Here is a 26006-nt window from a genome sequence, read left to right as displayed (position 1 = left end):
AGGTCACACCCAGAGGGAACACCACACACAGACACACAGGTTTCTACGAACTGAAGCAATAAGCCTAAAGGTCAATATCTATTTTCCATCAGAGCATATGTATGTAAGGAAGAGAAACATGAGGGATATAGAGAATACCTTCATTATTTCAAATATCAAACACAACAAATAGAGAAAGTCACACTTGTTTTTAACGACTTTTATTCTCTTTGTCAATATCATCATAGCATCAGTCATTCATTTACAGCACAAAGGACTCACTGACTGACCTCAGATCAGTCCATCCTTTAATTCCTCCAACAGCATCTCAGTAACATCTCCAGAAAATAGTTATAATTTACTTTCTAAAATAATAACAATAATAATAATACACTTGGAACAATCAAATATACAACAATAATCTTTTGTATTTATTATTAAAAATTATATGGGAAAAAACTATATTTATCTAGTTTTATTTAACATGAATGTGACAAAGACAACACAATCACTGGTTGCATTTACGCACAACAGAAAAACAGATTTTGTGAAAATGTATGTAACAAATTCTCCCACTCATACTTTCAAATGAATGATTTTTATAAATGCAACATGGGAGCTCCAGTTTAAGTGCTGAGTTTTCTTTGATTTTTCAGCTTGCGTTTCTGCAGCTGTTCATGCTTAAAATCCAGCCTTCATAAAGGATTATTTTTAAAAAGATCATCTAAGATTATGGCAAATAAGATGATTTGCATTCTAGCATTCACACACGTTCACCTTTGTACAGTAAAAATGAAGTTGGAGTTAGCAGCCAGTTAGTTAAGCGGCGCATAGAGACTGTAAACAGGGGGGAATGGCCAGCCTGCCCCTGTCCAAAAGAACCCAAATCTACCTCTAAAGCTCACCAATTATCCTGTTATATTTCCTTTGTTTAATCAATTTCTTGTAATATTCACATTTTATCATCCTTACAGAGACCTAACTTGTTGCTTAAAGAGCTTCAGCTTTTTGTAGTTTTTTTGAGACAGGCTAGCTGTTTTATGTTTTTATGTTAAAGTTGCTACAAGAGGGGACTCCCTAAAAACATTGCATTTCATTGAGAGCGGTGCATGTCACACAGTATGTTCTTTTTGGCTCAACCCAGCATTGGGTTGTCCCGTCTTTGGATAAGCTAGCAGAATGTCAACGTATATAGTTGTTTCTTAACCAACTTTTTTGCCTTAAACCCAATATTTAACCTGCAAGAGACATCACCTTCACAGTGATGCCTGCAAAACCCAACCCATCCAGGTGAAATACAATGCTTTTAGAGAATCCAACAACAAGAGCGTTATCTTTAATGTACAGACAGGAGAGTGTTCTCAATATCTCACCTACCGCAATAAATCAATAAATCAATAAATCAATTACTACTACCTATACTTATAAATAATCAACTACTTATTTTTCCTTGGGGAACTTCATAGTGCACATGTTTAAAAATTCTAGAATGTCATGGAAATATGGTCACACAAAGGTGCATGTAAAGGCTGTAGGCATGAGACGAAAATTAGTTTAATGTTGAACTGTTTTGAATGTAGAAAAAAAAAAGAGAGGTGAAAGGAAAGTCGACACTGGACATCAGTAACTCCAAATCTGATCACCTGTTTGTGTAAATGCAGCCTGTGTTTTGGCATTTAGACTTTAATGATTGATTGATTGATTACTCTGTGATCTATTGATAATCTCTGTCAGTGCTCCAGTAGATTTTCAAAAGTCAGTACAGCAACAGAACACGTGTGTGTGTGTGTGTGTGTGTGTGTGTGTGTGTGTGTGTGTGCGTGTGGGTTTGAGTGGTCTGGATTATCAGTAACATTAAGCTCATAAAGGACACATTAATAAAACGTTTTACCGGCACATCATTTTATTTTTGTGTCCAATTTGCTGGATTTTGTCCTACTGTGAGACAGAAAAACGAACTGTGTGTGACTTTTTGGACTAAACAACATGTAAACAAAATGTAAACTCTTAGGCTTCTGAATGCTAGTGATGGAGTGGGAAGTAATATTGAGTGTTATTTACATATTTGAATGGGACAAAACAACAAACACACACAGCATACTATAAATCACATACAATCACACACAGCTATGCACAAGCAACACTTTGGCACACATACACAGACATGGGTGTACACTCACAGACACAAGCAACCTATCAGCACACAGACACATGTCCTCACACACACAATCACAGCAAGGCATTGTAGGAAGGTTGGGTGGACAAGGGGGAGCATGTGTGGCAATGTTTACTATTTAATACAGTGTGTGTGTATCTGAAGGTATGGCAGTAAAATCTTGTGTTAGGGGCATGCAGGCGTGCTGTGTGTGTATGTGGTGTGTGTACAGTTCTATAATTTGTGCCACTGTGCTACAGTACTGACGCGATAAAAGTTTAAGAGTGAGTGCATGTGTGTGTGTGTGTGTGTTTCATAGAGCTCTGGGAATGATGGTAAAGGGCAGAATGGGGCTGCTGGCCTCCAGCTCCAATGCAGTGAGGAAACACTCGGTGGCAGCGGCAGCATTTCCCTGAGCCTGCAGGACCTCCCCCAGACTGTTCCACACGTCATGGGCCGTACTGAGGAGGGGAGGGGAGACAGGAGAAGAAGGGGAAAAGACAGGAGTGGAGAGAGAAGGAAATAGAAGGATGGACGAGGAAAGATGAGAAGGGTAGGGGAGAGAAGAGTAGAGGCGAGAAAAGTGGAAGAGAAGAGGGGAGAGAAAAGTGGAGGAGAAGGGAATAAGGGGGAGGAGACGAAAGGAAAAAAGTAGAAGCAAAGAGGGAGAGAAGAAGAGAAAAGAGAGAGGACGGAAGGAGGAAATGAAATAACATAAGGGGAGGGTAGGAAAAAAGAGAAGAGAAAAAGGAAGGAAGAGAAAGGAGAGAAAGAAACAAGAGGAAGGATGGAGAGAGGAGAGAAAAAGGAGTGGAAGAGAGAAAAAAGATAAGGAGAGGAAAGAATATTGTATTGAGTGCCCTTAAATATATATTATTATTACATTACACCAACACACATGCACACCCCTACCTGTTGACCTGTACGGCATCTCTCAGGACTTTTTCAGACAGACTGTAGCGCTGCAGCTGATGAAGAATGAGACCCTGTGGAGAACAAAAGAAGAAAAAGTGAGGAAGATGAAAAAGAGAAGACAAACACTGTCTTTCAAACTTGTTTACATGTTGGGATCAATGTGTTCTGCTAGACATTTAAAGTACAGACATACAGTTTTACAAACACATGCACATTAAACAAAAGAGTGGCTCTAAAAATGTTCCCGTCTAAAAGTTAAATATCTCAAAACAATCCAGGAGGTAAACAGATTGGTTTTGGAGTAGTGGACAGTGAGTGTCATTTGTGTTGTAATGTACAAACTATGATGATTTTAGAGTATCACTTTCTATGTGAGGACTCAACAGAACTCTGGAATATTCAGCATCTCAAAAGCCTCAACAAAAAAAGCATGCAAGATTCGGTATTATGTCTCATTATTATGAATATATTATAAATATACAGGTTGTTGTTAATGATTCATGAAAGGTCTAAAAAAACTAATTTTTTTTAAGTAATTTTGTAAACACTGCATTCTGGGTCAGGCTTATAGTGCCCTTAGTCAGAGGGCAAGGTGCTCCAAATGGAACTGAGCCATAAGAAACTGGAAACACTATAAAGGAAACACAGTTCCTTCTCATCATGGAGGGTCTAATGGGGCTCTCCCAGAGGAATCTGCACAATTACATAATCCTGTACAGACACAGCAGACAGATGGGACCAGATTTGTTCCCAAGAGAAAAAAATACAAGGACAGAGAAGATAAACATCACATCACAGTGTTTTTGTTTATTACCAGTCTCTGCATGGTCTTGACGTGTGTGGGGTTGATGGACAGGGCCTCTTCATACCAGCGTTTGGCCTCGTCCATGTTGCCCCTCAGCTCGGATATCTGCCCCCTCATGTACAGCACATTATGGGATGTGGGGAAGAGGTTGGCCGCTTCCTGTGTGCAGGCTGAGGCCTCAGTGGGCTTTGACATGCCGGTGTACACCTCAGCTGTCAGGGAAACACAGACAGGGAAGAGATTGTGACTGTGACTGTTAAATTGTGAATACAACAAGTTTCCTTTTGTTTGATTAAATATGTATAGTTTTCAAATAGCAGTGTCTTTGTCAAATCAAGTGGTAGTTGGTATAACGATTGACAAAACAGTCAATATTACAGGTAGCTTCTATCTAATAAAAGTAAGACTGCATTTCCCATAAATATTGGTGTAACAGAGGGGATGCATCCCCATCATACCTAACATTTTAAAACTCTCAAACTGAACTCTTATATCAAAATCTATTCTGACCTATTTAGGGGTCTTGATAGCTAATGGGTGCAAAACTTTTGGACTTACTCCAGTTGATTGCTTCAACCAGCAGTTCGGGAAAGTGCTTGTTTTTGGCACTGAAAGGCTCAGATAAATATTTGAAGTGCCGGACAACATTATGGAAAACGGTCCCTGTAGAATAAATCTTTTTGTTAAGGAAGGATCCTTTTCTTAAATCCAGAAATAGCCGTTTCATTACTCTTCACCAGACTCCATTGAAAAAAACAGGAAGAACACAAGGAGATGCTGGTCTTCGGCTGTCTAAATAAGTTTGTGTGCGTTATTGTGTGACTTTGGTGTTATAAATCATTAGTTTAGTTCCAACACAATATTTGTTTACCACACAATAAAACACAACAAAACCTAACCAATAGAGGCATTGGTATAGACATGCCACCCCCATGTTCTGCAATGTAAAACTACTATTTTTGTCAATGGAGTCTGGTGACTTTGAAGAGAGTGATTTAACAGGTATAACAAAAAGTTCTCTCTCTGTTGCATTGATTTATGTAATTTTGTTAAACATTTAGAAAAACAATCTGAGCCTGTCAGTAGTCAAAACCAGCACTTTTAGTGGACACACTTTGATTGGACGTATTTGCCCCCAAAGATTACGTTGCCACAACAGCCCGTTTGGACGTGATCTACAGGAGCAATTCAAAAGCTTTCCAATTAACAATAGATACAATAAAGACCATGTATAAAACACTGGAATTACCTTATAGCTGAGTAATTAAAGAGCCACAAACAGAAAGTTACATTTATTTATGAGGTACATTTTAAAATGAAAAAAGGAAGCAGCAGAAAATGACAAAAAAGTGGAAAAGTAGTAAGAAAGCATAACTACATTTTTCTCCCTCAAATCAATAAAGGTTACCTAATGCATTCTGTGTATTGCTGTGATGAAGACAGAATGATACAAACAAAGAATGAGACTGACAGGAAATGAGTCTGAATTGTCTGCCTGTCTGTCCTGCGATTGGATGATTATATTAACTGTCGCCAAGCTGGAAATGACCACCTCCGACAGGAAGCAGCTGGAGAGATAAACAGGGACATAAACAACCTCTGTTTATGCCTGTGTGAGTGTGTGTGTGTGCTATCTGCATCTGTTTAAGTATACTCTTCAGTCCACTGATGTTTGAGTCTGCTGGAGATGCAGAAATGAGTAGCAGGGCTCCAGTGTATTCCGAAGGAAATCTAATCTTGTGTGATTGTAAAAGACTGTAAAAGACTTCAAATGACTGTTGTCCCACACTTTACAATACCAGGCTGCTTGTAGGACGAAGTGCATGCAATGAGAAAGATCATCGTCTGTCTTAATGGGGAAAACATGAAGTGGAAGTGGATGGTGCATTGCAGTGTTTGATGGTGGGCAAGTATTGACGACTCAGTGATCAATACTTACCCACACTGTGGACAAATATAGCATTATGCTTGCAAACTCGCCATTTCTACCGTGTGACCTTGAGGAATACACTGCTACCAACCACATTTATGTTTTTCCATTTGTAACGAAAGGGTATTAATGAAAATATTACCTTTTTCCCATTAAATCTACTGGAAAAATAAGTAACTGAGAGATTAAAGTGACCAGAATTTTACCTACTTAAACAATATTAATGTCTTTTTATTTATTTAAAGGATTTTGACACCTAAAGTAAGAGGCATAGGTTATTCTTACTTATTTTAATTACTTTCAACTGTGAAAAGACTCCTTTTTTTACTTGCTATTATTTACTTTATTTATTATTATTTACTTAATATTTCTAATAACATTACATATTTTTTATCGCTTCGGTCAGACAGGAACCACAATCAATATTTCATCTAGTTTTCATTCTCTTTGTAAACTATCAAATCCATCCATCCATCATCTATACCGCTTATCCTGTTCAGGGTCACTGGGGGCTGGAGCCTATCCCAGCTGTCATTGGGTGAGAGGTGGGGTGCACCCTGGACTGGTCGTCAGTCAAAGACAGGGCTGATACATAAAAACAGACAACCTTTCACGCTCACATTCACACCTATGGGTAATTTAGAGTCACTGATTAACTTCATGAGCATGACTGTGGGAGGAAGCCGGAGTACCCAGGGGGAACCCACGCATTCACAGGGAGAACATGCAAACTCTACACAGAAAGGCCCACTTTGTCTGAACCGGGATTCGAACCAGGAACCTTCTAGCTGTGAGGGAGCAATGCTAACCACTGCACAACGATGCAACCCAACTATGAAAGATCAATTTAAAGTTGGGCAAAAGACCGGCCTTTACTTTTCTGTATGTACTTTATATGTATGTGTGCATACCTGCATGTAGCCAGATCTGAGCCAGGGTCATCCAGGGATGCAGGGGTCCATGTTTAGGGGCGCTGCTCTGTAGGGAGGAGGCTACCTCAGACAGAGCCTGCTCCACACGACTGGCTGCTATGGATGTAGCATGAACCGAACCTGGAGGGAGAGAATCAAACCATTACACACACATCTCCTTCAGGTAATGACTTACTACTACAGCAGCAGTGTTAGGCAGCCATGTGCCACAATGCAGGGTTTTAACTCAACCAAACACAACAGCAGGTTTCACTGACTCCACAACTTCAGAGAGAAAAGAGGAGCAGTGAAATCTGGAGAGTTTGGGTGCAGTAAAAAGCTCAAAACTCTGGGCCCGCATTGGCACACAGTTTCCTGTTCCTGCACTAAAGCCTTTAATCAGTCCACACCATTCCACACGCTGCAGCACACGGTGTTATGGCCCTGGATTAACCAGGTTAAAATGAATTAATTTCAGCACCGCCATGCATAAACACTGCACCAATCTGCACTCTGCTGATTAGTAAGTGAAAGAAGTGTGTCTCGGATTTTGTCTCTGCATTTAAATGACATCAGATTATAACAGGGACGCAAAATGGCCACCAAATAGGACTGCAGATGCAAACTGCAGATCTGCGAAAGCACAACATTATATGGTGTTTGTGTGTCAACAATTGTAGACATGCAACGTATCTTCCATGGCCTACTTATCCAAAGTGTGTGGTCATACATTTCTGTTAGAGTGCTACTCTGTGCTTTTGAGTGTGATCAATGAATATTGACCCAAGAATGACAAAGAATTTTATCTACTGTGACCTGTTCCATGTGTGCAATTCAGATTCTGATCCATTTGTAAAACTGGTTTAATCATTTTAACATTATATCATAGATTTGTCTTAAAGCTATAAAATACAGACAATAATTATGCCATGAATTTCTTAAAAAGAATAGTGACTGATATATGCCTATTATACCCAAGACAAGGCATGAATAGCTGATGTCACAGCTTGCTGGTATAAAATCTTTACTTTAATAAAAGATCACCCATTCCTTTTCTTATCAATCTGGTTTCCCATTTCAGGATCTAGACTCCGAAAAACTCTCTCTCTTACCTCAACTGTATTGATATAAACTGTGTGCCTGCGTGTTCAGGAAACACGACTAACTGTGTGTTTAAGATAATCGAGTGAAGAATAAAAAGAGAATATTTGAATATGAAAGTCCTCTGTGTGCGAGAGCAAGAGAGTAAGAGTGTGTTGCTGATAACTGGATTTAGACAAATGACAAAAGGATGTCCGTATCTCCCACACAACACAAATGCAATTGAAGTTGATTAGCCTGCTTTAATAGGCACATTGTAAGAAGTTATATTAGATATGTATCTAATATATTAGACACCAGCATGCAGCAGCCCAGCCTAGTGCAGCAAAGTCAAACATGTGAAAGTATGTTGAAGCAGGACAACATGGATTGTTCTAACTAACTTCTGATTCTTGATGTGTGAATGACATTTATCTCCCTTTACAGCATCAACTTTTACTTGCTGAATATACTGTTTTAAACAGACACTGCAATCTCACACAGCGCATAAAGAATAAAGAGCTGCCCAGTCAGTGACAGTCAAACAGCTGGAGAGAGATGTAAAGAAGTGGTACTACATATTTCCATGTGCATTGCTTTCACTTTTACCATTTTGTGCCCCTTATGTTTCACATATTCAAACAAAATAAGGATAATAATAATAAAACTTAAAAGGTGTGAAGCATGAAAACAATTTTCATTCTAAATACAAGTTTACATTCAGTGAGATTTACACAACTGCTAACGCATTACTGAGGAAGCCTCCTACATTTTCTTTTGCCTAAAATGTGGACAGCTCACACTGCAACACATGCACCAAAGCTGCTCACTGAGCTAAAGGAATACATTGACTTACAGGGAAATACATACCACCTGTCACCACACCAGAGCTGGTTATAGTGGGATTTTTCCCCACAGTGAATCCAGCGCTTTGAACATTTTAACTGCAGCAAAATGATGATTCTTTTAATAGTGTTTGATCAGTGAGTGTTAACAGGAAGTAAACCAACCAAAGCTTGATGACAGATGCACAGAAGTGGAAATATAACAGATTTTTGTAATGATGTTATGAGGATTATGAATGTGGCATCTATTCATATCCTTTTCTATTTCCGGATGATTCCTTTCGGAGAAAACTTTGGTAAAATTACTGTGAAATATTAAGATCGTTAGTAACTTTTGTCTGATGCCGGTAATGATGCAGATAAGTGCTACAATCTGGAAGTTGCTCTGCTCTCCTTTCTGAAGCTGCTCTGTGAGCATTTGCTCTTATTTGCTGGTAAATATGTAAAAAACGGTATCTTCATCTGTAGATACATCAACTAAATGTGCTGGAAAAACTGCATTCTCGTGCTTTAAAGTATTAATACAAATTTCCGTCAAATTCTAAAGTTGTTTCCTGCACTTTGAAATTGCTTTACTCCTAAAAAAGATTGCAAAGAAATATGCCAAACAGTTTTCCTTTAAGTCCATGTATTCCTTTACATAATAAACCATCAACATGATAAGTGTTTGATACAGTTCTCCTGGAAACTTGCTGCCGACATGAAGTCAAAGCATGATATATGTAGATATTTTCTTCGTACAAATATTGTACATATATCGGAACCTCGTCAGGGAAAGGGAAGGTCATCACAGACCGAATGATGAAGAGAACAATGGATGGAAAACGGAAGATCAGATGGAGGTTAGATGGCTACTTACAAACAGAAAACATGGAGGAAAAACCAAGAGTGTTAGCGTCCTGAAGGCCGCCTTGAAAAACGGAGGGATGGAAAAAACAGAAAGACGATTGTTAATGATTAAAAGAGAGGAAAGACAGAGAAGAAATACCCAAACTATAACGATATAAAGTTCTCTGATCCCAAAAGGAAGGCTGTAGAGCACAAAGAGGACGTTTTCATCCTTCACATCAGCCTTATAGTTTACGTCACATGAGTCAAGATGCTTCCACTTGTGCCTTTTTTGTACACTGTAAACTTTAATAGTAATAGTCATGAAGTTTGATTACTGAAAGCATGAGAGAGGCTTATATTCCTCTGCTTTGTAACTTGTGATCTCAGGTTTAGATGAATTCTAAAAAAAAAATAATAATAATAATAATAATAAATAATAAAGATGAGGCACAGTGCAGATTAACCAACATATATTTGGCATTTCAGCACAGTTGGATTCAAATTCGAAAATATCTGCAGCACACATCTTCACAGAGCTTTTCAATTGACTAATAATGCACACAAAAACGATGTGCTCACTCATGAAAATGATATACAAATATAACAAAAGAATCTATCAGTAGTTACATTTAAAATCCTATATTCAGAGCGATGGACATGCTGTCACAGTAATAAATAATTTCACTGTTCTCAGGCTGACCGAGAAAAATAGGGCTCTGGAGAAATAAACAAGTTGTGATTTTTTATGCAACTAAATAATTCATCAAAATAACAACCATTATTTTCCAGTGCGAACATCATTAGTAGAAGAGATGGCAACAAGCGGAGACGACATAAGGTTGGAACAAGGAAACAGGGTAATTAATGTTGGCTGAAATGAAAAATCTTCACAGAAACAGAGACAGAAAAGATGAGGATGGAGAAAATTAACATAAACAGAGAGAAACGGACAGGGGAAAGCAGACAGATGTGAAGAAAGGATAAAGCTGTAAAAGAACTCAACTGATCTATGACACCTTGCTGTATCAACTGTGAGAGTGTGGATTTTAAAACAGGTTTGTGAAGTGACTTAGTTCACCTGAGACTTTGAGTAAGTCGCAAAGCAACTGCAGCAGGTCCATCAAAGCTCAACTGCCATCTAATTGATACTCACAACATCCATTTTACATGTTAACATTCACAGACCTAATGCAAGTCTGACAGCAACAGTATGTGTGCCTTTGCACTACATACAACACCCCATAAAGATTAGTCAGTTTAGTTATAAACTCATTGTCCATGCATGTGAGGCTTCAAATCAAGATTGGCTCTGGTCATTATAGGAGAATATGCAGTTGTTGGTCCATCAGCTTATTGGTGGTGTTACTAGGATGTGTCAGTGATGAGAAAATTCCCAAAATGGTCCATAAACCTGAAAAACCGCTCACTCCAGTGTTCCAAGATAACACAGAAGCAACATCTAGTGACAGTAAGCAACTAATGTTGTCTAAGTAAGAAAGTAGGGACTGTTAAACTTGCCATGATTTGGCAGCTTAGATACCTGGATCCAAAAATTCATAATCCATGTATGTGGAAGGACTTGAGAGAAAAGGAGTCAAATCTTGATTGATCTTGAGTGATTAAACTCAGGCTGCACAGATAAGTCTGCTGATGCTGCATATTTCCATCTCTTATTGACGGTCAACAAATGTCTCAAGAAGACTAAAATGAACAATGAAATGATGCCACTAGAGTTGGCAGGTGGTTTGCTGAAATGGTTAACTTCCTAAGGTCCAATACACACCATTTCTCGACAATGCCTAAAAACATGTGAAATGGTAAATTGCATACAATTTAACAGTTTACTGAGGTCAACTGTTATGTAAAAGAGATTACATTTTCCCATGTCTTGAAATGTCTTTGGAGGAAGCATTTAAAACTGAAATCATCATTCAGTATCATATATCTTAATCCTCTGTGCCACGGAGCTCCATTGTTGTACCAAAACTAATTAAAAACAAATCAATGAGTCACACTGTTGCACTGTGCAACATCTTTCTTCATTACTATAAACATGGGCATTGTACTATATTTCATGGGCATTGTACTATATTTCAATCAATTAAAGAAAGTCCCCCACAAACACAATCTTTTTTTCACGTTTTAGTCATTTTGCTAAAAAAAACAACAACTTTATTTCTGCAGATTAATGTCTTCAAAAGCTTTATTGGCTTGGGGCCGAGACTCACAGAGAGGGTGGGGAGTATTGCTGGACCGGCTAATACATTGTTTGTTTTTTGGTCTTTCGTTAGAATTAGAAGTATATTTCACCAGTCTTCTCCTTGAAAGGAGAAATTCTCCCCTGGAAAGTCAAAGCCGGTGTTCTCTGTAATTGATAGAAGTGATAATGTTTGAAATTGGCGCCATAGCTGTGGAGAAAGTTGTACAAACAGCTCATGGTTTCGCCCATTCTATATTCCTTCAACACCCAGCATGAGTTGCGCCCCTCCCTCTGAAAGGCACGGCCCAGCAAGAGACGCCGGAGTGAAACACTACTGTTTTCCAGTCCAGGACATTGATTGCTGCAGGCAGTGGCTCAGGGCGAGACAGAATCCGTAATTCAATGAGAATATACCGGTGGATCGTCTAAAATATTTTCGAGTTTACATTTCAAACCTGACAATTTTGAATGAGACATGACATCGGAGGCGGGCGTCCTAGATTGAGTGTAGTTTAGTAAGCTCCCTGGGCTTCCGCCACATGATACGTTTTATGTAGTCTGGTGGAGGTTTTCCAGGGCCCATTGGAGAAGCAGATAGCGTCCTCCAAAGGCACAGAGCAAATTTCTTTTCCCTACCATAATGGCATTATGTACCAAAAGGTTGAAAATCAGCGAACTGGCCCTTTAAGAGTTTATGGCTCAAACATTAAGGCACATAATGAGATATAGAACTTGTACTATTGTGAAGACAATCACCTGCAATGATCACATGTAATTACCTACTTGGTTCAAAGCATTGGGCCTTAATGCAGAAAGAGGCTGTGAAACCACTTAACAATTTGTTAAGTCACCAGATGGTGTGTTTTACACCCATGAACATCACGCTTTAGGTCAGGTTTGCCATGATGCTGTGCAAAGCCAGAGATGGCTGCACAGCAGACGATACTTTTCCAGTGCGGAAAGAGTTTTAAGAATAAATGGCCAAAACCTTCAATAAATTCAGGTTTCTGTTTCTATATTTTGGCCATGTATTGACTAACGCTGCTAGAGGACTTCAATTTATCAACATACTGTTTAACTCAGAGCACCAGATTATAAAACATTTTGGGAATGCTCTCATTACTAAATACACAACTTCATCAATGAGCCAATCTCCCAAAAACTTTGTGTATTCCTTTCGGTCACTCTTCACACCATGCTAAAGGCTGAGTGGATGTGAAGGCGGATTACAATTGGAGGAGAGCTGGCGCAGAGTGACGTGGTTGCAAAAGGAGTGAGTCCTGGTCTTGGTGGGAACAGGAGGAGGAGGAGGAGGAGGAGGAGGAGGGGAAGGGAGGAAGGATGGATTTCTGGGTGGAGGGAGAGGAGGAGGCTGGAGGATGAAGAGAGGGGAAGAAGGAGAGGACAGTGGAGAAGAGAGGGTGGAGAGGGTTGATGGGGAGGCGGGAAAGACCAGTTCAGAACCAGAGTGAGAAGATGAAGAACCTGAGACTAAAACAAAGGAAATAAAACAGAATGAGTGAAGTTAAACAAATATAAAGAAAGGAAATAAAGACGGAACAAAAATCATGAAATTTCAGTCTGAATAAACTGTTTACAAACTGGGGAAAACATTTCTAAAATGATGTCTTACTTTTTAAATTAATATCATAATAACTACTAGATAAACTTGCCAAACAAACAAAATAATGTTGCTGAAGCAGGAAATCAATACAACAAAAAGAGGGAAAGTTTTTCTACAGACATTTCCTTTGATATCTTCAGACACAAGGGAGAGTTGATCAATAAAAAAACAAGAAAATGGAAGCAATATCGCTCTCTCGATGCCCTTTTCATAATGAAACATACATTTTGGAGTACAGAAAAGGTAGTAGGGTCAAATTAGATTACAGAAGCGAATCCTGTGTGTGAGTCTATGGCTGTGGTCAAATTGTCTTGTTTTGCTTAGGAAACTTCTTAACTAAGTGAAATAACCCATTGTTCTAATAAGAGCTGGTCACATTCTCTTCTTATCTACCTAAGCAAAGAATATGCTGGACCATCCTTTACACAGGGAAAGGAGATGAACACTATATTCACACTGTGGTAATTGTCCTTTGATGTTAGGCTCAGTGGGGGAAATTCATTTAATTATTGTCATGGAAAGGAAAATATCGAACATTGTGCGTGTGTGTCTACCTGTGTCAGGATCACTGAAGTCAGGCAGAGTCATGGCGTTGAGCTGTCGTCTGTCTGCTATGGCTCTATCCAGCAAACTGCTGCCACGCCCAGAGTCACTGCCACAAACACACACATGTTTACACACAGATTCACACACTAGGTTGAATGGAAGAAACCAAAACAAATATCAGGTATTTGCAACTAGGCAGTGTGTCTGTCTGTGTGTGTGTGTACCTGGGGTTTGTAAGGTTGTAAAAGCTCTTCCAGATCTGCAGCATGTGTTTACAGGTGAGCAGAGCTTCCTCTGGTCCTCTACACATCGACTCCAACTTCACTTTGGTATACAGCAGACTGCGACACACAGCGCACAAACAAACACACGATAAAACACACTGAGACAGAGATAAAGACAGATAAGTGTTGTGGTAGTGTGCGAGTCTTACTTGAAGTTCTCAGGGTACTCGGACAGAGCCATCTCTATAATATTGAGAGCGTCGTGGTAGTGTTTCTGAGCAGAGAGCAGCAGGGCCAGGAGGTGAAGAGAGTGGACGTCATCCCCTTGAAGCTGCAACGCCTGTCGAACATAGCCTAGTGCCTCTGGGATCTATACACACACATATATACAAACTACAGGTTTCACTACAGTTGGGATAAAAAGCATGTAAAATGACCCATGATGCTCCCTGACTCTCACAACCTCAAACTGTCATGATTTTGACATGTACACAGTGGTTCTATCCTGTTATTACTAAAGATTGAGTTACCTGTCTAGACACAGCAAGCTGCAGTGCCAAGTAAAAGGCTGCTAGATGGTCAGTAGGAGACAAACTCTGAGCTCTACAGAGAAAAACAGAGAGAGACTTGGTGTTATCAGACATGTTGAATAAAAAGTTAATAAGATTTCATGAAATTTTAAATATGCCTGTGGAGAAATTTGGTCGCTGCAGCAGCAAACACAGCAAATAATAGAAGTTCCAAGAAATCAAACCAAAAGATATTCAAATATTTAGACACGATAAGAAATAGTAACACCATATTAACAAGCAGAATGACTGAATATAAAAGAGATGATTTATTGCAGCAGTGTTACAATGTGGTTAATAATGCATAGTGTATTCATAAAGACCATTACAGCTTTAAATCATATTAACAGATAAAACTAACTGTTAACTGTGTGCATTTTTATTCCCAATCTCCAAGAGGAAAAACCACACGTGTAAGAGTAGCGTCAAAGTAGTCCTGTTTCAGCTTAACATATATCAAAATATTTATGAACCGACAGGTGGCAAACAAGTGCAAGTGCAAGTAGTCAAATTATATACTTGAATATAGTTAGGGTCTTATTAAGTCTGTTTTAATTGTTTTCATGACTCCTTTTAACATTTCCCTAAATTTACTTTTTCAGAATTCTGCAGTTTACATTAAGTTTCTAATTATGTGGTGGATGAAAATAACTTCAACAATTCAATAGAGAAATTGCTGAGAATTAAGGTGATAATCTCGAAGATTTTCATTTAAATAAATGTCTGTATAGTCAATGTCTATTGCCGAATGAGGAAAAAACAATGGTGATTGCGCCTATTGCTCACTGTTGAAAGCCTTTGCATTTGTAATATTATGGACTGGGTGTCTGGTGCAATTTCCGTGGAAAAAAAAGAAAGATGGATGACTACAGATACAACTTCAAAAATAAGTGAAAATCCAAAGAAAAAGAAACAAATTCGACGCTCAGATGAAGGCAAACAGTCTAAAAAGGAAAGTGACCGTCAGCGAGGAAAATCAAGAGTTACAACCGTAACAAAGGGAGCCAGATAAGTCTGGATATCTGGGAAGTGTGCTCCCGCGATTACCATTTATCGCCATAGGTGCAGCCAAAGAGAACGAAACTGAGATCTTCAAGATTCCAACTTTAAAGCGGCTATGAGGACCTTTAAATTGGTGTCAATTTAGTCAGCAGCCTTAACTCTTTGCAAACTCTGTCCTGTGCATACATGTGTAGTATTCTCTAAAATGTCCCCCTGCTTCCTTTTAACTGGCTTTTAACTGCCTTTAAACTTTGCTAGGTAAAATGTTAACAAGATCTGCATGCTGTATAATGACACTAAAACACAACAGCATAGTTTTTGTCCATATAGATTATAGTGTTTTAAAAAACACTTATAAAACTTATAAAAACTCTTAATAATTGCATTCACGTTTTACAGTTGTTGCTTTTTTTATTATCAAATTCTGTATTTCCCTCCTGAGATTCCACATCTTGAGGATCAAATGGCCTTAAATAATAAATCTATCAGGTAGTTTTCATTTTGTTAGACGGAGAAGCCGTCTGTGCTGTGACAAAGTCCTTCTGAGGGAAAATGTGGGTGTAAAAGAGAAAATAAAGAGCAGCATGGCTCACTCCCAACCTCTGGAAGGCTCCCAAAGCTTTCCTCTGGTACTCCTCCTGTGTGCTTCGCAGTGATGCTGAAGAGACGCAGAGAGACAGAGTCAGGGACAGGAAGAGAGAGACAGAGTGCAGTCAGCCACGTTATAAAAACAATACAAGAAGTGCAACAGTCACTGAAGACGTACAATAATAATTAATGTAGAGGGAAAGCATGACATGGAGAAGAAACACAATGGATGCAAGTCACAGGAGATGATGGGAAGTCAGGGATGTACAACAACACGTACACTCAGGACTCACCATCAGTGGCTTTGAGGCTGTAAACAAGCCCGATAGCTAGGTAGCCTTTGGCTCTGAACTCAGCTGCTTTCTCCCCCATGTCAATCACCATCTTCGCAAAGCACTCGCCCTCATCCAACTGGATTGTGGGAGTAGATAGACATATAACGAGAGAGAACGGAGAAAAACAGATTGAACAGATTTAGGAGTCAAATTAGATTATCTAAGAAAATGTATCCGAAATAAATGTCCTGTTTAGCATCGACATCCACAAGTAAATACAGAGTGACAGCTTGAAGGCACAATGAGGAACTTTCATTTTGTGTCTAAAGTGGTGCCAACTGTCGACAAATGAGGTACGCCTGGTGTCATAAAGATCTTGATTTGCTTGTGCATTTGTTTTGTAAGCAAGTGAAAAAAAGACCCAACTCCATTTTCTTATTATGCACAGGTATGTGCAGGGTAAACCACTTCAAACCAGTTAAAACTCCTTATAGTAGGTAAACAGATCCTCACCGAAGATCCTTCAGAACAGCTGTGTTGAGTTTATGTCTGCAGAATTGTCCTTACCCAGTGCAGAGGTCCGATACACAGTTTGACAGCGAGCAGTGGGATGGTGGGGTCGTCAGGTTTCAGACGAATACACTCCTTAAGGACCTTAACGGCACGAGCCGATTTCCCAGCTGCCATTAGCGACAGGGCGAGCTGGTACCACAGATGGAACTCTTCAAAGGCAAACTTCATGGCTCGCTCCAAACACTGGAGACATTGAACAAAGGACAAATTTCATTAGTGTTATCAGGTTTATCTGTAAGCTTCATCTAGCTAGCCTTTGTAGAGCCAATTAGACTGTAATAAAACATTAATTTGTGAAGGGAAATGAATGTGAAAAAGAATTAAAGTGTAATCTTATGTGGGTGTACTGTGGGTGTGGGCTGAAACACTTTCCACAATCACTACGACTGTGACTAAGCAGTCCACAGAGGGATTACTCACCTCTGATAGCATCTCGTACTGCCCTCTCCTGCCCAGAGCTATAGTCAGCAGGTCGTACACCACAGAGGCAGACTGTAGGCTGATGATACGATCGTTGTTGTGCTCAGGAATTCTGCTCAGGACAGCGTCACGGTTAGCCTGAATCACACAAGCACAGCTATAGATGTAAAAATGGCACTTTGTCATGAACTTTGAGGATCCACTGCTTTGGAGTGAGGTGTGAAACATTTTCTAAAGTGTTTTTGTGTCTCACCATGGATTCACTGATGAGCAGCAGCAGCAAAGCTTCTTCTGTGTTCTCCTGAGGGCAAAACAGACTGAGAGGGAGCGAAATGAACCCAGAGAGTCGGACAGATGGAGTTGGACAAGGATGAGAGCAGAGAAAAGGGACAAATGGAGGAAAAAGGGATCAGGAGAAGATCTGATGAGTGGCTGGTAAACAAGTACATTGGCACTGGTTTCCTTAAGAGACATGTTGGATATTTTCCACTGTACTCCAGCTTTAGTATCAACAAACACACATCATCACTTACTTCTCTCCTGAGTACACTCGTGGGCGTCGGCTTAAGCTGTAGTTCTTGCTGTGAGTGTGTCCTTGCCGTGTTGGATCGTCTAACGGTGACACTGTTGGTGGGTCTTCCAGAGGAGACCAGTAGCTCTGTTCACACATTCCTCTGAGCAAGATCTCTGCAAGCTGTCTGGCTATGGTCTGCAGGCACACAAACACACATATAAACATGCACATTTGGCGAGACACTCTGGTACCAACACATCAGCAATTTGTTTACTTGGGTGGTTGCATTGCTTCTAATGCACTGATTTACCCCTGAGCAGACTGTAATGTGGATTCTTTTGTCGTCATGTACAAAAGAAATCTAATATTCTACTTAGTTGTATCTAAATCCAGATTTTGACTTTTTGTACAACTTCAACAATGCAAAACAGTGTGTGAATTGTTGGGCATTAATATGGAAGCAGCAACATTTTTAAGGCACTAATTTGACATTTTGTCAAAAACGTATTAACCTTCTGGTTAAGAGGTCAAGGTCAAGAATGATACAATATCTGTTTAAATAGAAAGCTTGCACCAGCAGTCAGTTTGCTTAACTTAGAAAGACTGAAAACAGAGGTAAACCATAGACTGTATAAAAGAATTGGAGGTAGCTACTGAGTCTAAAAAGTGGAGCCTTCAAAAGAAAAAAAAACTAAACACAAAAGCAAAAAGAGGCATAAAAATTAAATTATGGGGGCTATAAGTCTCCTACTTCTTACAGCAGTTAATCTAGGTCTTGTCAAGCAGGCAAATAAGTGCATTTCCAAAAATGTGAAACTTTTCCTTTTTTAAGCCTCCTAATCCCAGACCAAAAAATAAAAAAGCTCGCCTCCCAAATCATCCCTCACCATGCGCAGGCTCTGGGTGGTTCTGTTCTCAACAGCCCGAAGTATCTCCCGAAACCGCCCCACGCCTTGTGTCAGGTTGCTATGACAATGAAGTGAGGAAAGAAAAACACGTCAGAACCAGTAATACACAGTCATATGTGCAAAATACATACTATGTTGCAAATATTTAAAAAGTTTTATCTTCATGTGAGTCAGTGTACAAGTGAATATTTATCAGCGTCACTAGCAGATGTTTCTTTTCCAATTTGTAAAACAACTACTTTCTCAACATAAACATTCACGTCCCACATCTTTGATGTTTGTTTATGTTTGTTACATATTTCCTGCTGTGCTGAGGAATTTTAACATGCTGGCGGCTTCATTTAGGAGCAGGTTTTTAAGGTTGTCAGAAATTATGAAAGGTTATATAAACTGAATTCATAACTTCCTGTGTGATAAAGTCTTATTAACAGAAACCAGAATGTAATTTGGATGGAAAGGGCACATCTGCAGTATCATAGATTTTAAGTTCCCTTACTTCCCCTCTCCTCACACTGAAGTGCAAAACATTGCCAAAACAATGATCCAGCACCGGGTAAAAAAAGCTACAGAAAGTAGTGCAGATTTGATCTAATCCACCAAAAGGATATTTCTTCCAGCACAAGGCTTTACAGCCCCGCAACTATCTCTGCTGTACTAAAAACAACAGCTCTGTGGGAACTACTTTCTGCTGCACTGCGTATGTTATTTTTCACACTTTCTTTTTGCTTTTATCAACCTGTCAGCAGCTTTGAAACACGATGACTGGAAAGTGGGTGGACAGTGCCCACAAAGGGTTGTTCTTTGTTTCTGTTGGGCAACTGACACCCCTTAAAAACCAGAAAGTTACAAGTTTAAAAGGAGAGTAAATAACTCATAACATTTCCCTTTTTCTCCTATATCTATCGTTTTACCACTAGCATTCTTACCCGTTCTTGAAGTGGATGACGTGGGCTCTCTGCAGGCCTGTCTCCAGGAAGTAGCCCAGTTCCAGGTCCTGGGCTGTCGGGCCGGGCTTCGGGCTGCGGTTTTGAATTCCAGCTGATAATGCCTGTAGAAACAGAAATACAGGGATAAAGAAAGGTATACACAAGTTAAAAAAAGATTGAGAAAATGTGGTCCTAACCCCAAAACATGAATTAATTAAAAATCTAGTATTATGGTCACAAATCTCTCAATTTATGTCAGAGTGATAAACCTACAGCATACAGCCAAACGTCAGAGGAAACCCCGACTAATTATTGAGTTCAGCTGTTTCAGGAACAAGTATCAGTAAAAGACGCATAAAATCCAGCACATAACCATGAAATCTCCATAAACAAACATTTAGAATGGGTCATAAAGGGCCCAGCTACTGCAAACGTGCCTGCCTGTCAGCAGCCGCCACCTTTGCCACAAGTCAGTTTGTGAAATTTCTGCAAAACTAGATACGTCCCAGACAGCTGTAAGCGCTGTTATTGTAAAGTGGAATCACCTGCGAACAACTACAGCTAGGCCAAACTCACAGAGAGGGGCCAACAAGTGCTGAAGCGTGTAGAAATCACCTGTCATCTGTTGCATCACTCACTACAGAGTTCCAAAACTGCCTCTGGAAGCAAAATCAGCTCACAAACTGTGCAAAGTATGGGTTTTTAAGCCTCACATCACCATGTGCAATACAATAAACCCTCTAAGGATGTAAAGCACTCTGCAACTGGACTCAGAGCAGTGAAACATGTTCTTCGGAGTGATGAATCATGTTACACTATTCTGATGGATTAATCTGGGTTTGGTGAATGCCAGGAGAACGAGATTTGTAGAATCTTCTTTAAGGTTTCTCCCTGTTTCTTCCCGGCTGGTTTGCAGGGTTAGGGCTGAGCCCTTAAGTTCCAATGAAGGCCTTTTAATTCCACAGGATATAAAGAGTTTTGATCATGTAGTGTAGTAATAGCTGAGCAAAAGGTTTGGTTTCATACACAATAAAAGAAGGGTTAACTAAGAATAATCTGTGTACCAGCTATAATTAAAATTTCTACCAGACTATCAGACGGTATAGCACCGCTATGCTGCAGCTTGTCAGCCTTCCAACAGATCACTGCAGACTACCTTTGTGCATCATCTTGGAGAATGCATTCCGATTGAAACACTGGGCATGGTTTAATGACAGCGAGACCTGAGATTGATTTATCGGTTAGTCAATGTGGAACAAAAAATAATGGCAACTATTATAACATATAATACATTTTTAAGCAATAATGCTGAAATGTACCTGGTTCCAGCTGCTCAGTTGTTAGCTGTTAGTCCCTTTTGTGTGTGACCTGAGAGTAAACTGCATATCTTTGGGGTTTTCACTGTTTATGATCACTATTCTTCTGAACTATTATTCCCTAAACCTTTAATAATGTAATAATAAAAAGTCATATAACTCATGATGTTTCTCTCTCTCCATACCACATCCATACTTTGAGACTTGGGATCTATATTATATCTTAAATACAACAAATAATATCACACCTGCTGTACATGAATAGTGTATAGACAGTTTGTTTTGGATCCTCCTGCATTTTATTGCAGTTTACTATTGTTTGCATTCTTTAATTAAAGAGGAAGAGATTTGTTTGCCAGTTGGCTGTCAGTGATGCATTAGTCAAACTAGCACGCCGTCAGATGATTATTCATCACACACCCACAGGGACGGCACAGAACACAGTCCAGGCGTTAAATGATATTTGTTGAGCACTTGTGTGACACCATGTAAGAAAACACTCCAGTAGATGGTTATCAAACTAGTAAGACAGTAAAACAACCAAAGCACAGACATTGACCTTCTCAGCCTCCTGCAGGTAGAGCAGAGCAATGTCTCCAGACTTTTCATAGCAGGTGATGATTTCCTGCTCCCGGTCTGTTGTGCTCCTGTTGGACGATGGAGACCCTGTGTTCTTATTGGACAGAGATGGAGAGGCAGCTGGGACCTTCTCTAGACACAGTCCTGAGGGAGAGAGTGACAAAGGCAATATGGATACATGTAAATTATTAAATAAGAATATAGATAAAATGACACTAAATGCCATGAAAAATGCCACCTTAACATCTATTCAAGGGCAACCAGAGATGCTTAATGTGTCACTATGAATTTATCCACATGAACGTTTATCCCACAGCTGTTCATCATTAGTAGCACTGTACTGCCACCGTGTGGAGCAGAGCAGTAGTGGATATCATGGCAGACTTGATTGATGGTAGGTGAGAACGATATGAGATATGAAAACAGAATTACTGCCTCGCAGTCGAGTTGCAGATTAAATCAATGAGTGTTTCCCACAGATTGACAAAGGACAGAGCATACATTATATTAGTACATTGAAAATATTCAAAAGTGCATTATCTTAAAAACAAAATAAGAGAAGTAGGTCTACATTAAACAGTAGAGGTTGCATCCCAATAATTTACAGGAGGGATATAATGTCACAGAACATCTCTCTCTGTTTCTCTGCAGGGTATGTGTTTGTCATGTGATTGTCAGTAGAGCTACAAGAGACAGCACAGCACAGGTATGCGGAGGAGCAACGACATTTTTCACTAATCGATCAGGGAGGCATTGATCAAATATTTTAAATAAACCAGATTTAATAAAATTTACTCCAGGTGTTGCTGAGTTATCTGGTCTCAAGTGGAAGGGACAGACTTCAGGTCACTGTGACATTTACATTACATTATAATGTCACAGTGTCATCACTTCATTATTTTTATCCTATAAGACATTTTTGTGAAATTGTTTCATAATAAGCATTTGAATATTGAGTAATGGCTGAAAGCTTTTTTGAGAGATCACAGTGACCTTGACCTTTGGCCAACAAATTCTAATCAATTCATCCCTGCGTCCTAGCGAACACACTAGTTTGAAATTTCGAGATATCTTCTTAAGGCGTTCCTGAATATGGCATTCTCAGAATGGGAATATCTTAGTATACCTTTAGTAGCATATGCCTCTGCTATCATGGACAGCCTGTACACAGGAGCTCCCACCAGCTGCATGTCATCCAGGTTCACCCTGCTGTAGTGACCTGTCAGAACATCAATTAATAAAATGGTTAGTACGGTAGTATTCCACACATACGATCCATGGTACTTTATTGATTTAAAAAATCATACATAAACAAAGATTAATTATGAGTAAATAAACCAAACTACAGGATTGTATCGCTTACCTAAAGCATCTCTGTATTCTCCCTCCACATAGCACAGTTTGGCCATCAACAGGCTCACTTCCTGAAGGTAATCAGCCTGGAGGATGGAAAACATGCATTTTAAAAGAGAATATTAAAAAGAAAAATCACTTATGGTGGGTTTGCATCTTTGAATTTTTATTTTATGATTTAGAAAAGCTTGCATGAACCACATTGTTTTGAACTTTTAATTATGTCTCAAAAATAGAACTAAATTTGTGAAATAAATAACTAACAAAGTGACAAGTTTAAAATACACCCTAGAACCAAACAATGTCAGTCAGTAAGTGTGTAGACCTTCTCTCCATCCACAGTTACCTTGAGGTTTCCCCTGTCCAGAGCAGCAGTTAGATGTTTTCTGACCTCCACCAGTTTAGGTCTTGGGCCCCTTGGACTGGCTCCTTGTTTGATGGGGTTCTCCTTCAGGTACGTCTGAAGCTTGCATTCTCCCAGCAACAACTCCCCTAGGTCATCTACGTACGCACAGATGCACACACAATACACACACAAGAAGTTAGCAGAAATCATGACTCAAACCTACTTCTCCACAAGCTTTGTCTCTCTCCCACTTCATCAAGATTGGGCAAAAGAAATACAAGTCAATCTAGGTTCCACAGGCCAGCTTAGATCTAAAATCAATTTACAACCAATCTAGGACAAATCAATACTTAATCTAGGGCAATATAAAGAGTATGTTTAATGTAGAATTGCTGTATAAGCTTTGGAGGTCATCAATCTCAGTGCACAGAATTAGCACTAACCTAGCCAAGCCACATGCTATTAACACATGCAAGTAGCTGGTAGATATGCTGCACTCACTAATACCCTTTACTGCACACTCTGATGAAGGTACTACCTACTGTTTCAATGTGTTTAAATAAATATAGCATATTTGACATGTAACTAAGTTGAAGTAGTTTTCGTATTTGCCCAGTGAATGTGTACATTTTGAAAATAAGGTAGCCACAACACAACAATCTGTATCTTCAGAAGATTTTACTAAAGAAAACTTTCTTATATATCTGTCAATTCTAACAACTTGTGCATTAGATACCCATGCATTACACACTAAATATTTAAGAGTTCTCCTGGTAGCCAGCCTGAGAGCAATCACAGTTATATGGAGAAACTCTGCAGTGCTTACACACATACCAGCCAGAATTATGTACAGTCTTAACAAGTTACTAAACTACTACTTTGTATTTACAGATTCAAAGGGTGAAATGAGAAGTAATCCTGTTACTGATCCCAGTCAGTGACCAGAGCTCACAGCTCTCATGCACCAAATACCTTTTCATAAGAGCAGCAGTTTCCATGTGTTTAGAAATTGACTGCAACATTCACATCTTCTACAACTATTAAATTGCAGGTTATGTTGGCTTTGGTTGAATACATGTGTAGTCAATTTAGTCTATAACAAACTTGCATTTAATTTTAAAGGTTAAGAAAAAAAACTATTAATAACTATTAATAAAGATAAAGATGGGAAACTAGGGCTGTAAATGTTAGAGTGTTTTGAAATATTTTAGGGTCAAATGGTCAAATTTGGCCACATTAAGGACCAGGTGGTTCAATACACTAATTGAACCTATTAGAATCTTATTTTTTGGCTTACATGAAACATAACATCTCTGTTTTAAGAATATAATGCCACAAGACTGCAGTGGAAGATTTATTGGAAATATCACTTATAGCCGCCGGAAATATCACTTATAGCCGTCACGGCTATAAGTGATATTTCAATGCAAAAGAAATGACTGTGGGTGAAATTAAATTTCATAACATTATATAATGTGTTCATATATGCAAGTCCTTTTTTATGTGTAAAATAAAACATTACAATGAGGAATTAGCCACTGCCTAGAGCCGGCTAGTATAAACTTAACTTGAATGTACCTTTTTCGTTGACAAGCATTTACCCTCTCTGATGTGCTGCACAGCCATTACGACAGTTAAGCATATGCAAGGAGTTTGACAGCTAGTATGTAGCAAACACACATCTGAGCCGGACAGCTAACTTACTGTATATTACGCTAGTTTCAATGCAAACCTATAATCTATTGTTTTCTATGTTATAATGTCGTTAGCTGATGACACATTAAAAGCAAAGATAACAACTGACTGGAACATTATTGAATGGAGTTCCGCTTGACAGGAGGAAAGAGCGACCAGAGGGGGCAAAACTGTCAGACCACAGGAGCTGATTGTTTGTTAGTTCTCTAAATTATAGTATAAAAGTACCGCAGTGTGTAGACACCACGTTGCTCAATAATGGTAAAATCCCCATATGTCTCTTTCTTGACCTTTGCGACCTAACTGGCACTAACCAGAACACAGTGCAGTGAAACTCCTAGCATCGGTTTCCACTGTCAGGAAGTACCGAGGACTCAGACCGGAGAGAAGGCCTCACACACTGAATGAACAAACAACAGGGAAAACTGCACGTTTCTTACCGTTTGATATAAGTTTGGCTGATAGCTGTCGCACTAACTCCGGTATCTTGTCCCATTGACTCTCTGAACGGCACCGCTCTATTTCGGTCTCCAGTCGTGAGCCAGATTTCCTCGCTGTCATTTTGGCAAGTTGGCTCGACTGGACCAAAACACCACCAGAGGCTCCCTCTCGCTGCTACGACTGTCAAACCGTCGAGTGCGATGAATACGACTTCCGGTCACATTTCAAAATAAGATTTTGAATGCCAGTGGTTACAAATTTTATGACAGCATCACTTTTCATATAAAAACAGCCATGGTTCAAATTGTTTGGATAGTTGACGCAGCTTAGATAGTTTGTATTAGTAAGATTAAAATATTGAGAAGGAAAAGAGTGAGCAGCTGCTTTCATTAGATCAAATTGTGACATCTAACAGGGAAGAGTGTCTAATTATATTCTGAAGGCCTCTTACTAGAA

At 39.3% G+C, this 26006-nt stretch overlaps 1 protein-coding gene across 2 annotated transcripts; it reads right to left on the bottom strand.

Annotated features, from left to right (window-relative positions):
- Positions 1–198: 198 nt before the first annotated feature.
- On the bottom strand, positions 199–25716 carry ttc7b (tetratricopeptide repeat domain 7B). Of its 2 annotated transcripts, XM_069661962.1 has the most exons (23): positions 25550–25716; positions 23415–23569; positions 23079–23154; positions 22842–22934; positions 21696–21859; positions 19821–19942; positions 18874–18952; positions 18006–18181; positions 17726–17789; positions 17473–17610; positions 17047–17235; positions 16498–16615; positions 16217–16274; positions 14576–14648; positions 14255–14415; positions 14046–14162; positions 13830–13927; positions 12882–13142; positions 9480–9530; positions 6696–6836; positions 3864–4066; positions 3047–3120; positions 199–2595 (listed from the first exon to the last, which is right to left on the bottom strand). In XM_069661962.1, exons 1-23 carry the CDS (start codon positions 25668–25670, stop codon positions 2448–2450), a joined length of 2880 nt encoding a protein of 959 aa, XP_069518063.1. In that variant the 5' UTR covers positions 25671–25716; the 3' UTR covers positions 199–2447. The 2 variants fall into 2 exon arrangements, with proteins under 2 accessions (XP_069518063.1, XP_069518062.1); XM_069661961.1 differs by lacking the exons at positions 9480–9530; positions 12882–13142.
- Positions 25717–26006: the final 290 nt, after the last annotated feature.

This window comes from Semicossyphus pulcher, unplaced genomic scaffold (assembly GCF_022749685.1).
Source record: "Semicossyphus pulcher isolate SPU_LCO1_2020_fin unplaced genomic scaffold, fSemPul1.0.p SCAF_14, whole genome shotgun sequence".
Classification (NCBI taxonomy): Eukaryota; Metazoa; Chordata; class Actinopteri; order Labriformes; family Labridae; genus Semicossyphus; species Semicossyphus pulcher.
This window is presented reverse-complemented; position numbering and strand designations above follow the sequence as displayed.